Here is a 12609-nt window from a genome sequence, read left to right on the forward strand (position 1 = left end):
GTGTGTCCGGAGATCTGCGCCTTTTTAGGGTCGACTCTCTGGGTGCAGAGCTCAGAAAACAGCGACATCACAGACTTTTAACATTGTAAATCGGTGAGTTGTTTGTTATGTCTCCGCTCTCACTGTGAAACGGGGACACCTCTTTCGCCTTTATTAGGGAGAGAAAGAGCCTTTGGTATGTCGAATTACCGGGTGAACGAGCCGTCTTTGGGTACTGTAAGTCCGTGTCTTTACTGATGCTTTGTTGTACGCCTGAGTGCTCGGTGATGCTTTTTTACTGCTGGGGGGGGGGGGGGGGGGGGATGGGGAGTCGCTGTCTTGCTGCTGTTTGTGTGCGGGATGGAGGAGCTGGGGAGGGGCACTGGGGTTCTAACATCTAACTGTTATTCATTCTTTGGGGTACTCTGTTTCTGTGGATTTTTTGAAGAGAAAGAATTTCAGAATGTATATTGTATACATTTCTCTGATATTAAATGTACCTATTGAAAGCTGTTGAAACATTGCATAGCAATAATACACTTAACAGCTCCCACAATTAAAAGGAGAAAACAAGTTGACACATATCTTTAGATGAACAGAGTAAAATTATTTTACCTGTCTTATTGTTTATATGATAGTGTTAACTATCTCTGACTTATTTTACATTGAGTGACTCTTGTTAGACACAATTCTTTATACAAATGCTGAAATCACACCAAAATTTTAAATAAATTATTAATACCAGCACAGTAATTAACTGTAAGTTTAAGATGGTAGTCTGTAATCACTTCCGGGAAATCAATGTCCAGTGCAGATGTTTGAAGCAAATTCCTTTGAAAAATATTCATTGTATGTGATGAAAATCTGCTGAAATCTGCTGCAGTTATTATTTCTTTAAAGCATCACTATCTATTCATTACACGATAAGTGTGCAATTTAAAGATAAGTGTCAAGTTTTGATTCAATTCAGTGGCACAGCACTTTACAATACAGGTGACCTGGGTTCAATTCCTGCCACTGCCTGTAAGTTTATCTGTTCTCCCTCTGATTGTGTGGGTTTCCTCCAGGTGCTCTGGCTGCCTCCCACAGTCCAAAGATGTTCCAGTTGGTAGGTTAACTGCTTATTGTAAGTTGTCCTGTCATTAGGATCGGGCTAAGTTGGGAGATTGCTGAACGGTGTGGCTTGAAGGGCCAGAACAGCATATTTCACACTGTATCTCAGTAAATAAATAAACAATTCCTTTGCCACAGAAATTAAAATATTACAAACCACTGACATGTCATCCAGTTGAAAAACTGAAGATTAGGAACTAAGAACTACAAATTTCAGACCTTTTGGAACAATGCCACAATTTGATTTATTCTAAACTACAATACAATATACTATATAAAGGAACTATATTCTGGGAAATTTAAAAAAAAGAGTAAATCATTCTGTAGTGGACATTGGATTCAAGCTTAACATATACCAGAAATTAGGAGAAAAAGATGTAAAGTTAAAGGTAAGATTTTAAGAGTTAGAAAATTGGAGTAGGTGTGTCAGCTAACAGGTAACATTAAGAAACCAGCACTGGGAATACTAACCTTTATAAATAAGAACTAATAAAAATGATAAAACAATGGTAAATATTTATAGATTATGGGTTTGAGATTTGTTTACTGACTTGTGATCTGAAATACATTGGCTGAAAAAATGATAGAGACAAATTTTGTAGTAATTATTGAGAAAGAAAAGTCTGCTGAGTTGTGGGAAAAGAGAAGGGTAGCATTGTTAATTTACAATCTCTTTCAAAAGTCTAGTACTGAAACAGTGGATCAAAATGGCTTCCTGTACTCTATATGACCCACTGAAATTCTGTGTCATCTTGTCAAACTTATTCCAATAACCCTTCAGGAGCAGACTCTTTTGCTTCCCTCGATTGGCTACGCTGATTGTCCCCTTGGTAAATAGCAAAAACTGATGAGCATGTGAGAGAGTATGTTGCAAGGCTGCGAGGACTTTGGTAGTAATGAGACTGATAGGTTTGTTCCTTCAGGAGCTAGCACCAATCTGATGGATTCAATGGCCTTGTTTAGTGTTGTAATTTGTGCACATGCACACCTACAATGTGTCACCTACTGTGTTACGTATCTAATGCCACAGTGCAGTGTTAGAACATTAAAACATTAAAACTACATATGATCAAATAAAACCTCTGCTCATGCAAATTAAAGACAGTATTATATTTTTATAATTAAGATTTGACAAATCTTTAATCTCATAACTTCTCAATTAGGTTGATGATCCCATTTCAATCTGGAAATCCAGCAATCATTTCATTCATTTGGCTCCCTGACACCCAGAATCACAAGAAGATCCTCTCCTGCACACACAGTTGCAACTTCTGACCTAACTTCTGACCTAATTTCTAACTCAACTATCACTGCTTGTGACACCAAATTGCAATGCATGCCTCAACTACCACTGAACTAGAGATGAAAAAGCTGTACCAACTCAATTATCACATGACCTGAATGTTACTACTGACTCAACTCTTACAGCATCACAATATCCAATTGCAGCCACCACCACCATAACTGACTCAATGGTATCTCTTATTCCCATAATCCTTCAGGAGCAGACCCCTTCGCTTACCCGTTCAATCCTCATCCTTGGGTTCCTTTACTTAAGCTGAGATCCTCTTAGAATTGAACCTGATCAAAAACTACCATGAGTTCTTTCAAAGTGACAGGAATTTATGGAAGTTCCAAACAGAGCGGCACCCAAGGTTCAAACCCAGGTCCTGGGAGTTGTGAGGTTGCAATACTGTGGCATTATACTACAAGCAATTAGAAAGGCAATCACTTTCTATAAGCTAATGCTATGTGGTAGATTTGATCATAATGTGAGCTTCAAGCTACTTTTATGCTGTATCCAAGAATTCAGTTCCAGTATATTGCTTTAGCCCCATCACTGTCCCTCCTCTTTCACTATGGGAATTCTCATCTATGCCATCACTATCTCTGGCCTTAATTATTCTGGAGGTTTTCTGTGGCTGGCTTCTTCTTTTTCACTTGAAATAAGCTTGAGTTTACCCAAAACGCAGCTGCCCACATCCTAGCTCTTCCAAGTGCTATTCATCCCTTTATCTGCTCAACAGTTTTGACACCCATTCTAACAAAGCCCCATTGTTAAACTTCCTCAATGTCTTCGCAAATGCCTTCATTACCCCACTGTTGCTAGCCTCTCCATGCTTTGCTTTCTCTTCCATAATCCTCAGATATAATCACTCTGTCATTGTGAGTGTCTCATCATCCCAAATTCTGGAATTCGCTTCCAAATACTCTGTATCTTTCTTTCCGACCCTTACATATCCATCACTTCCTCAAATTCTATGAATATTTCATGCCGTGGAACTACTTGTTAGATATTAAGTCATAGATGAGTCATAAATTGTTCCAGTTTAAAAGCCAAAACTATTTCATATTCTGCTACTCTATACCTTCTGTAGTCGTGCCCAGAAACCACATGTGTCAGGACATTATGTGTGAAATATACCTGTAACGTTCTCGCTCGGGTGTGAAGTAACGCCGAGGTAAACGTCGAGATAAACCAGAATCAATGCAAACGAGACCGCAGTAAGATTAACCATTTACTGTTCACTCTTCACATTAACGCATGGTGAAAACTGTTGAAAAACAATACAAGATTGGTACAGTGTTTGTTCCCTTCTAAATATCACATTTACATTGTGAATACTTGCAAAAGTAAAACTACAATAACTACATTACATTAAAGTGCAGCATACCGTCAGAATCTAGCTGCTCCATTGGCTGCTTTAGATACACTTCAATACAAACTATCCCGACTCTTTAACTGACGAAAAGGTAAACCTTACCGACCGTCGTTACTTTTAACAGAATCGGCGTTAACATTTTAACTCAAAATACCGATTATCTAATGACTTACAGCGTTGCTTTCACTGTGTCTTTGGTGCATAGAGAGACCCTAGTCAGCGTTATGGTGGCACATGAGAGTGACCCCCACCCTTGCGTGAATCTCAAACCGGTAATTCCCCACAAGACGCGGCGAACCCGGATGTGACGTCATCGCAGCCGCGATGTATTACAGACAAATCAATTGACTTAAACAATCCTAACTTTAACTAAAAAATGCTAACAAATTACTATGCGAAAATATTATAAACTAAATAACTGCCATAAAGGCAGCACACTCCCCGCTTGGCCTTCGTAAGGTCACAATGAACATAATACAAACTTCAGTCTCTAAATCAGTCGTTAGGTAGAAGTAGAATGACTTCTGTAACAGGCCTTTGGTAAATTTTCCCATCGCCTTGGTCAGTAGTTTTCAACTCGACTTCCCTGACATGTCCATGCCTACTAGGGAATGTGGCAGTGATTCTGGCCATTGGCCAGCAGTTGCCGGCGATTTGCTTGTCCTTGAGCAGGACTAAATCTCCAACTTGAAGGTCCCTTCTCCATTGCTTTGTGTACAGGTCCTTATCGGAGAAGTCCCCTGGTGGAGGGGCAGCTCCTGCCTTCTGCGTAAGGAGCATTGATGGCGACAGTATGAAGGGGTTTTCCGGGTCAGAAGACACGGGTAGGAGTGGTCGTGCATTCATAATGGCTGTGACCTCTGCCATTGGTGTGCCCAGTACCTCGTGGGTCGATCGGATGCTTTGCTGCATCTCAGGTCTCCTTTTCGTGGTTTTTTGCAAGGGCGTGAACCGCTTGACTGCCTGCTCTTTGTTGTTTGGCAAGCACTGGCGTGGTTCTCTGAAAGGTAGTGGGGCGACCCCACTATTTGCTTTGTCTCTGAAGACCTTGGTGTCCTCCGTTTTTAAGATGGTGGCGTCTTGAGCCGATGGAGCGAGTTTATTATCATGCTCCTTTTGAGCAAAGACAGACTGACCGAGCGTCTCGTCAATTACTTTGCGCTTGTTAAAGCCTTGTGGTGCTTCCTGGACGCACATGGAACTTGTGCGGGGTTGAAGAATCGTATGGCGGCTACTCTCTAGCACATTGGTCTTGAGTGTGTTAGCCGTTGATTTGTGTTCGTTGCCAGGGCACACCTCTCCTATCACCACCCAGCCCAGATCCAGGCGTTGGGCAAAGGGGGCGTCGTGTGGTCCATTGACCTGCTGCCTAACCTTGTGTACCCGGAGAACATCCCTCCCTAATAGCAGGAGTATTTCTGCTTCTGGATCCAGCTCTGGGATGTGTTTGGCGATGTGGTGGAGATGTGGTTGGTGTAGCACCGCACTTGGCGTCGGGATCTCAGTGCGGTTATTCAAGATTTTCTCGCACTCTACGAGTGGGGGGAGACAGATGAGGACTTTACCATCCAGGGACTCGATCTGGAAGCCTTCGGCCCTCCTTCCGTAAGTTTTCATGTTGCCTGAGCAAGTTCTAAGGTAGTATGGGAACTGCTCACTCTCAATGTTGAACAAGTTAAAGAACTTTGGACTGACTAGCGAGCGGTTGCTCTGATCGTCCAGAATTACGTAGGCTTTGATGGCCTTGTCTTTGGCTCCCTTAGGGTACACCTTAGTGAGACAGATCTTTGAACAAGAACGGCTTGCGTGAGCTTGACCGCAAACTTCCGTACAGCTCGAGCTGACAACAGTTGTCCTGGAGTGAGCTTCTCCCTCCCCGCCGTCCTGTTGTGGGGGTGAAGGAGCGTTGTCGGTTTGCGGTGACGGGCCAGGATGCATGGCCCAGTCGTGATTAGTGCTATCACATTCCAGGCACTTCACGGCGATCGTACACTCTCTCGCACAGTGAGAGGTCGAGGAACAGCATCTAAAGCATATTCCTTTCTCCTCGAGGAGGGCCTTCCTCTCTTCGAGGGGTTTTTCCCTAAACGTTCTGCATCTTTTGAGAGGGTGGGGTTTGTTGTGCAATGGACAATTCTTGCTAGAGTCGTTGTTAGTTGTAAGGACTTCAGTCTTAAGCGCTGAGACTGGTTTAGTAATGTTGGAATTATTCGAAGTGGATTTATCTGGCTTGGTGTAAATTGTACTGCTTCCTGGACCTATGAGGCTAGGATCGTTTCGCTTCTTCGCCTCCTTGCACACGAACCTGGTGAAATACTCGAAGGGAGGGAATTGACCTTTGTGTTCTTCCTTGTAATCTGAGGCAACGGACAACCACCTGTCCTGCAGCCCAAATGGAAGTTTGTCCACGAGTTGTCTAATCCCGGTTGGAGTGTCTAGGTATACTAGACCAGCTGAGTGGCCATCTTCTTTGGCGCCTTGAATCTCCATGAGTAAATCTCCAAATTCTCTTAGCTTGGTGTGGTCCTTGGCTGACACCTTAGGAAAATTTCCCAAACGTTGGCATAGCGCCGCCTCAATAATTTCGGGGGCTCCGTAGCCCTCCTGAAGTCTCTCCCATGCTTTCTTCAATGCTAGCTCGGGTTTGTTGATGTACACTGAACGCATGCGTCTCACCTGTTCGCATGATTCTTTTCCCAGCCATTTTGCCATAAGATCCAACTCCTGGGTTGCTCTGAGCTGGACTCCGTCGATAGCGTTGGTGAAAGTGGAGTACCATGCACGGTAATTTTCAGGTTTATCGTCGAACTGGTATAGTCCTGAAGTGACGAGATCCCGTCGTGCGAAATACCGTGCTGCGGATTCGTCTGCAGGTGGCGTGCGGGCTGAGGGAACATGTCCACAGGTACATGACTGAGGGCGTACATCTGTTATGGGATTTGCTGGTCTGGACTCAGTCTTTGCCTCTCTTCTCCCCAAATCCGGTAAGTTCGGTGTCGAGAAGTACTTGTCGTGAGCCCTTGCATTCCTGGGTTCATCGCGGAGTTGCGAGGGTAAATTATCTTCCTCGGATGGACGTGATGCCGTCGGGCCTCTCCAAGACTCCTCGTGAAGTGGGACGTTATCGAATAAGTAAGGAGAGGAAGAAAGAGTCTTCCATTCCATTTGAGATTGGACATAGTCCCTTGTACGTTCCAATCCGATCTTTTCTGAGGTAGATTTTCCGTCCTTCGGATCATGCATTTCTTCGGCGTCTTCTATTAACTCTGCTTCCACCTCGGCAGCTGCTGCTTCTCGTTCTAGCTTCAGCGCTTCTAACCGTGCCTCTACCCTTTTCCTTTCCAATTCGTTTTCGGCTTCTCTGGCAGCCGCTTCGGCTTCTCTGGCGGCCTTTTCCTTCTGGTTTTCGGCTTCTCTGGCAGCCGCTTCCTTCTGGTTTTCGGCTTCTCTGGCAGTCGCTTCGGCTTCTCTGGCAGCCTTTTCCTTCTGGTTTTCGGCTTCTCTGGCAGCCGCTTTCATCTTTACTTCTAATTCTTCTTTGGCAAAGCGCGCTCGCACCTTGGCGGCTTCTGCTTTCGCTCTTGCTTGGGTGGCCTTACTTGATGCCCTACTGCCCCTGTCGCAGGATGACGATGACTTTGACAACGACTTGATGCTGGATCGGGTTGACATGGCTGCACTTTAAACACCTGATAATGCCGCTTTTTCACTGTAACGTTCTCGCTCGGGTGTGAAGTAACGCCGAGGTAAACGTCGAGATAAACCAGAATCAATGCAAACGAGACCGCAGTAAGATTAACCATTTACTGTTCACTCTTCACATTAACGCATGGTGAAAACTGTTGAAAAACAATACAAGATTGGTACAGTGTTTGTTCCCTTCTAAATATCACATTTACATTGTGAATACTTGCAAAAGTAAAACTACAATAACTACATTACATTAAAGTGCAGCATACAGTCAGAATCTAGCTGCTCCATTGGCTGCTTTAGATACACTTCAATACAAACTATCCCGACTCTTTAACTGACGAAAAGGTAAACCTTACCGACCGTCGTTACTTTTAACAGAATCGGCGTTAACATTTTAACTCAAAATACCGATTATCTAATGACTTACAGCGTTGCTTTCACTGTGTCTTTGGTGCATAGAGAGACCCTAGTCAGCGTTATGGTGGCACATGAGAGTGACCCCCACCCTTGCGTGAATCTCAAACCGGTAATTCCCCACAAGACGCGGCGAACCCGGATGTGACGTCATCGCAGCCGCGATGTATTACAGACAAATCAATTGACTTAAACAATCCTAACTTTAACTAAAAAATGCTAACAAATTACTATGCGAAAATATTATAAACTAAATAACTGCCATAAAGGCAGCACAATACCTGCCTTTCTTTTTACTATTCCAATGAATGGTTGGAATATTGTAAAAATGTGCTCTATTTTCCAAGACAGAACTCCAACAAGCATAGCTTATTTTGCAGCCTTTTAGTAAGGAAATTACTCCCCAAACTTGGCTTTTAAAGTATCGTGTTTGGAGCAGGAATGAGGAAAGTAAGAATTTCCAAATTGTTGAGGAAAAAGCTAATGCTGGAGAATGAGACTTGATGGACAACTTTAATTGTCAGTTGTCGCTACTCTAAATGTTAAAACTTCAAGCAAAACATAAGAGAAAAATATAAGGTATGTCACTTACTGCAACTAATTGAATAAGCCTTCAACAGCTCTTTAAGACTGTCCATCAATTCAATGAAAATATTTTAACAATACATGGGGTAACAAAGTTTATGCCAAATATAGCTTTTAATCATGTATTATCTGGATGCTTTGAAATGCCCTTTGAGTCATGCTATTTTTATTTCTTTTAAAATCATCAAACCATTATTTGATCAAGTTTTTGGTCATTAAATTACTATCATCGGAAAAAGAATAGCATAATTTCACTAGGCTAACACACTTAAAATTTTTTAGCAAAGTATTCCAGTTTATTTACCTACAGTACACATCGATCCCTGTCAAGGCTTTCACTGAAACACAATAGTAGAGTAAGCATTGAGGAATATAATGCAATTCAGTGCTATACACTACACTTCTTCACTTCCGAAAAACTTTCTATAACTTTCTTTCTCATTCTTTATTTAGTTTGCCCTTAACTGCATCTAAGGTCTTTGTTTCAGCTATTGTTTTCCAGCCACTCATTGGCTCAAAAATTTCTGCTGTATTTGTTATTGAATTTATTAATAACTGTTTAAATGCTTCAAACTCTAATTCTGGATTCACCCAAAAATATGAGGTCTTTTTCTACATCTATCAAACCTAGAAGTGCATCAATTTGATCCAGCCATTGGATTATATACTAGTTTCTGATTGGGTTAAGCAGACACAATGACAAAGTTCAAAACTTCATTTCAATGACACCATTGAAAAATACATTGCAATCATGACAACTCACACATTCCAGTTACCTAGAGAAATCAGGGATGTGGCAGGATGGACCGGTCATGCTCAAAGGCTGCCTCTAGCATTAATGCCCTTTGAATTAAGGAACTTTACAGGGTGAATGCTTCCTCAGATGAAATGCTGACAACCAGGAATTGCAAGCTCAGAATAATGAATTAGACATTTAGGATGAGTTGAGAAGAAATTTCTTCACCCAGAAGTGACTGAAGTTTTGGAATGCACTACTCAAGAGGATCATATAAGACCATTTATGGAATATATATAGTACCATAATCAATAATGTTTTAGATATTAAGGGAATCAAAAGATACGAGGTTAATGAAGGAAAGTAGCACCCTCATGTAAGCTGTAAACATGAGGAGGTCCATTTTCAGTTTTTTAAATATTTTTACATATTTTATTATCTTGTGTTATTTTCTAACAATCCCTCATTGGAGATATTGCTTCAGGCTACAAAAGCACACGGAGAGATATGATTCCCTGATGATAAGGTAGCCTGCTAATAGCATCACTGGATGTTGCCCCAGGGGTATCATCAGCAGCATGATACCATAATCCATGAGTCTACTTCAGTAGAGGTAAACTAATCTAAAAATCATCAAGACAGTTACATACACTGATAATCTGATTGTTATTTAACCCAGTCCCAAACTGCCCTCAAACCAGTTCCATCACCCCATATATCAACTTGTACTGAGGGTAAATCCAGTTCTCTCTATAAATATATTTACCCGGCTGTCCTGCCACCACTGGTACTTTTACTAGATCATGAGCTTCCCTCTTGATCACTCTCCACAGAAACACTCAATCCATCACATACACTACTTATCAGTCTCTTTTATTCCTTGCTCCCAACCATCTCATAATTTGCCACTGTAGAAGCAGCAGTAAAGGAGATAAGTGGAATGTTGGAGTACACAACCATTAGAGTCAGAGAAATGGGGGCATAACTGGCAAGTGAATTCAATATCAACCTACAAGGCACACAACACTCATGTGGACTTAAAGCTAGCAGCTAGTGAAATATGATCAAATGCATGATGACAAACTAAACCATTCTTACTTTGACAGCTTTGATTCATTTCTTTAATTGTCCGCAGGCTGTTCAAGCAACCTACAGGAGACGGTGTGTCAGATAGAGGATAACTCTGGGCCGCACAGTCACATGAATCATGTAGTCCACTCACCAGCTCAGATCCTCACACTTCAGTGGAACTGCCGAGAGAGAGAGAGAGAGAGAGAGAGAGAGAACTGGATTTTAACACAGCGGTTTACACATCAATCGAACAAGAGCAAATGAGGAGATAGAGATCATGTCAAAGGGCATGTCCATATAACCATATAACAACTACAGCACGGAAACAAGCCGTCTAGGCCCTTCTAGTCTGTGCCGAACGCTTACTCTCACCTAGTCCCACTGACCTGCACTCAACCCATAACCCTCCATTCCTTTCCTGTCCATATACTTATCCAATTTTACTTTAAATGACAATACCGAACCTGCCTCTACCACTTCTACTGGAAGCTCGTTCCACACAGCTACCACTCTCGGAGTAAAAATATCCCCCCTCGTATTACCTTTAAACTCTTGCCCCCTAACTCTCAACTCATGTCCCTTTGTTTGAATCTCCCCTACTCTCAATAGAAAAAGCCTATCCATGTCAACTCTATCTATCCCCCTCATAATTTTAAATAACTCTATCAAGTCCCCCCTCAACCTTCTACACTCCAAAGAATAAAGACATAACTTGTTCAATCTTTCCCTATAACTTAGGTGTTGAAACCCAGGTAACATTCTGGTAAATCTTCTCTGTACTCTCTCTATTTTGTTGACATCTTTCCTATAATTTGGTGACCAGAACTGTACACAATACTCCAAATTCGGCCTTACCAATGCCCTGTACAATTTTAACATTACACCCCAACTCCTATACTCAATGCTCTGATTTACAAAGGCCAACATACCAAAAGCTTTCTTCACCACTCTATCTACATGAGATTCCACCTTCAGGGAACTATGCACCATTATTCCTAGATCACTCTGTTCTACTGCATTCTTCAATGCCCTACCATTTACCATGTATGTCCTATTTGGATTATTCCTACCAAAATGTAGCACCTCACATTTATCAGCATTAAACTCCATCTGCCATCGTTCAGCCCACTCTTCTAACTGGCCTAAATCTCTCTGCAAGCTTTGAAAACCTACTTCATTATCCACAACGCCAACTACCATAGTATCATCTGCATACTTACTAATCCAATTTACCACCCCATAATCCAGATCATTAATGTATATGACAAACAACATTGGACCCAATACAGATCCCTGAGGCACACCACTAGTCACCGGCCTCCAACCTGACAAACAATTATCCATCACTACTCTCTAGCATCTCCCATCCAGCCACTGTTGAATCCATTTTACTACTTCAATATTAATACCGAACTATTGAACCTTCCTAACTAACCTTCCGTGCGGAACCTTGTCAAAGGCCTTATTGAAGTCCATATAGACAACATCCACTACTTTACCCTCATCTATTTTCCTCGTAACCTCTTCAAAAAATTCAATAAGATTTGTCAAACATGACTTTCCACGCACAAATCCATGTTGACTGTTCCTAATCAGACCCTGTCTATCCAGATAATCATATATACCATCTCTAAGAATACATTCCATTAATTTACCCACCACTGACGTCAAACTGACAGGCCTATAATTGCTAGGTTTACTCTTAGAACCCTTTTTAAACAATGGAACCACATGGGCAATACGCCAATCCTCTGGCACCATCCCCATTTCTAATGACATTTGAAATATTTCTGACAGAGCCCCTGCTATTTCTACACTAACCTCCCTCAAGGTCCTAGGGAATATCCTGTCAGGACCCGGAGACTTATCTACTTTTATATTCCTTAACAGCGCCAGTACTTCCTCCTCTTTAATCGTCATAGTTTCCATAACTTCCTTACTTGTTTCCCTTACCTTACACAATTCAATATCCTTCTCCTTAGTGAATACCAAAGAAAAGAAATTGTTCAAAATCTCCCCCATCTCTTACAGCTCCACACATAGCTGTCCACTTTGATTCTTTAAGGGACCAATTTTATCCCTCACTATCCTTTTGTTATTAATATAACTGTAGAAACCCTTCAGATTTACTTTCACCTTACTTGCCAAAGGAACCTCGTATCTTCTTTTAGCTTCTCTAATTTCTTTCTTAAGATTCTTCTTATATTCTTTATATTCCTCGAGCACCTCATTTACTCCATGCTGCCTGTATTTATTGTAGATATCTCTCTTTTTCCTAACCAGGTTTCCAATATCCCTTGAAAACCATGACTCTCTCAAACTTTTAACCTTTCCTATCAACCTAATAGGAACATA

General features: G+C 41.7%; 1 protein-coding gene across 1 annotated transcript; it reads right to left on the reverse strand.

Annotated features, from left to right (window-relative positions):
• Positions 1-4860: 4860 nt before the first annotated feature.
• On the reverse strand, positions 4861-8134 carry LOC140726008 (uncharacterized). The gene is made up of 3 exons (XM_073041908.1): positions 7876-8134; positions 4916-7594; positions 4861-4868 (listed from the first exon to the last, which is right to left on the reverse strand). The coding sequence occupies exons 2-3, from the start codon at positions 7425-7427 to the stop codon at positions 4861-4863; spliced, it is 2520 nt and encodes an 839-aa protein (XP_072898009.1). The 5' UTR covers positions 7428-7594; positions 7876-8134.
• Between the last annotated feature and the right edge of the window lie 4475 nt (positions 8135-12609).

This window comes from Hemitrygon akajei, chromosome 4 (assembly GCF_048418815.1).
Source record: "Hemitrygon akajei chromosome 4, sHemAka1.3, whole genome shotgun sequence".
Lineage (NCBI taxonomy): Eukaryota > Metazoa > Chordata > Chondrichthyes > Myliobatiformes > Dasyatidae > Hemitrygon > Hemitrygon akajei.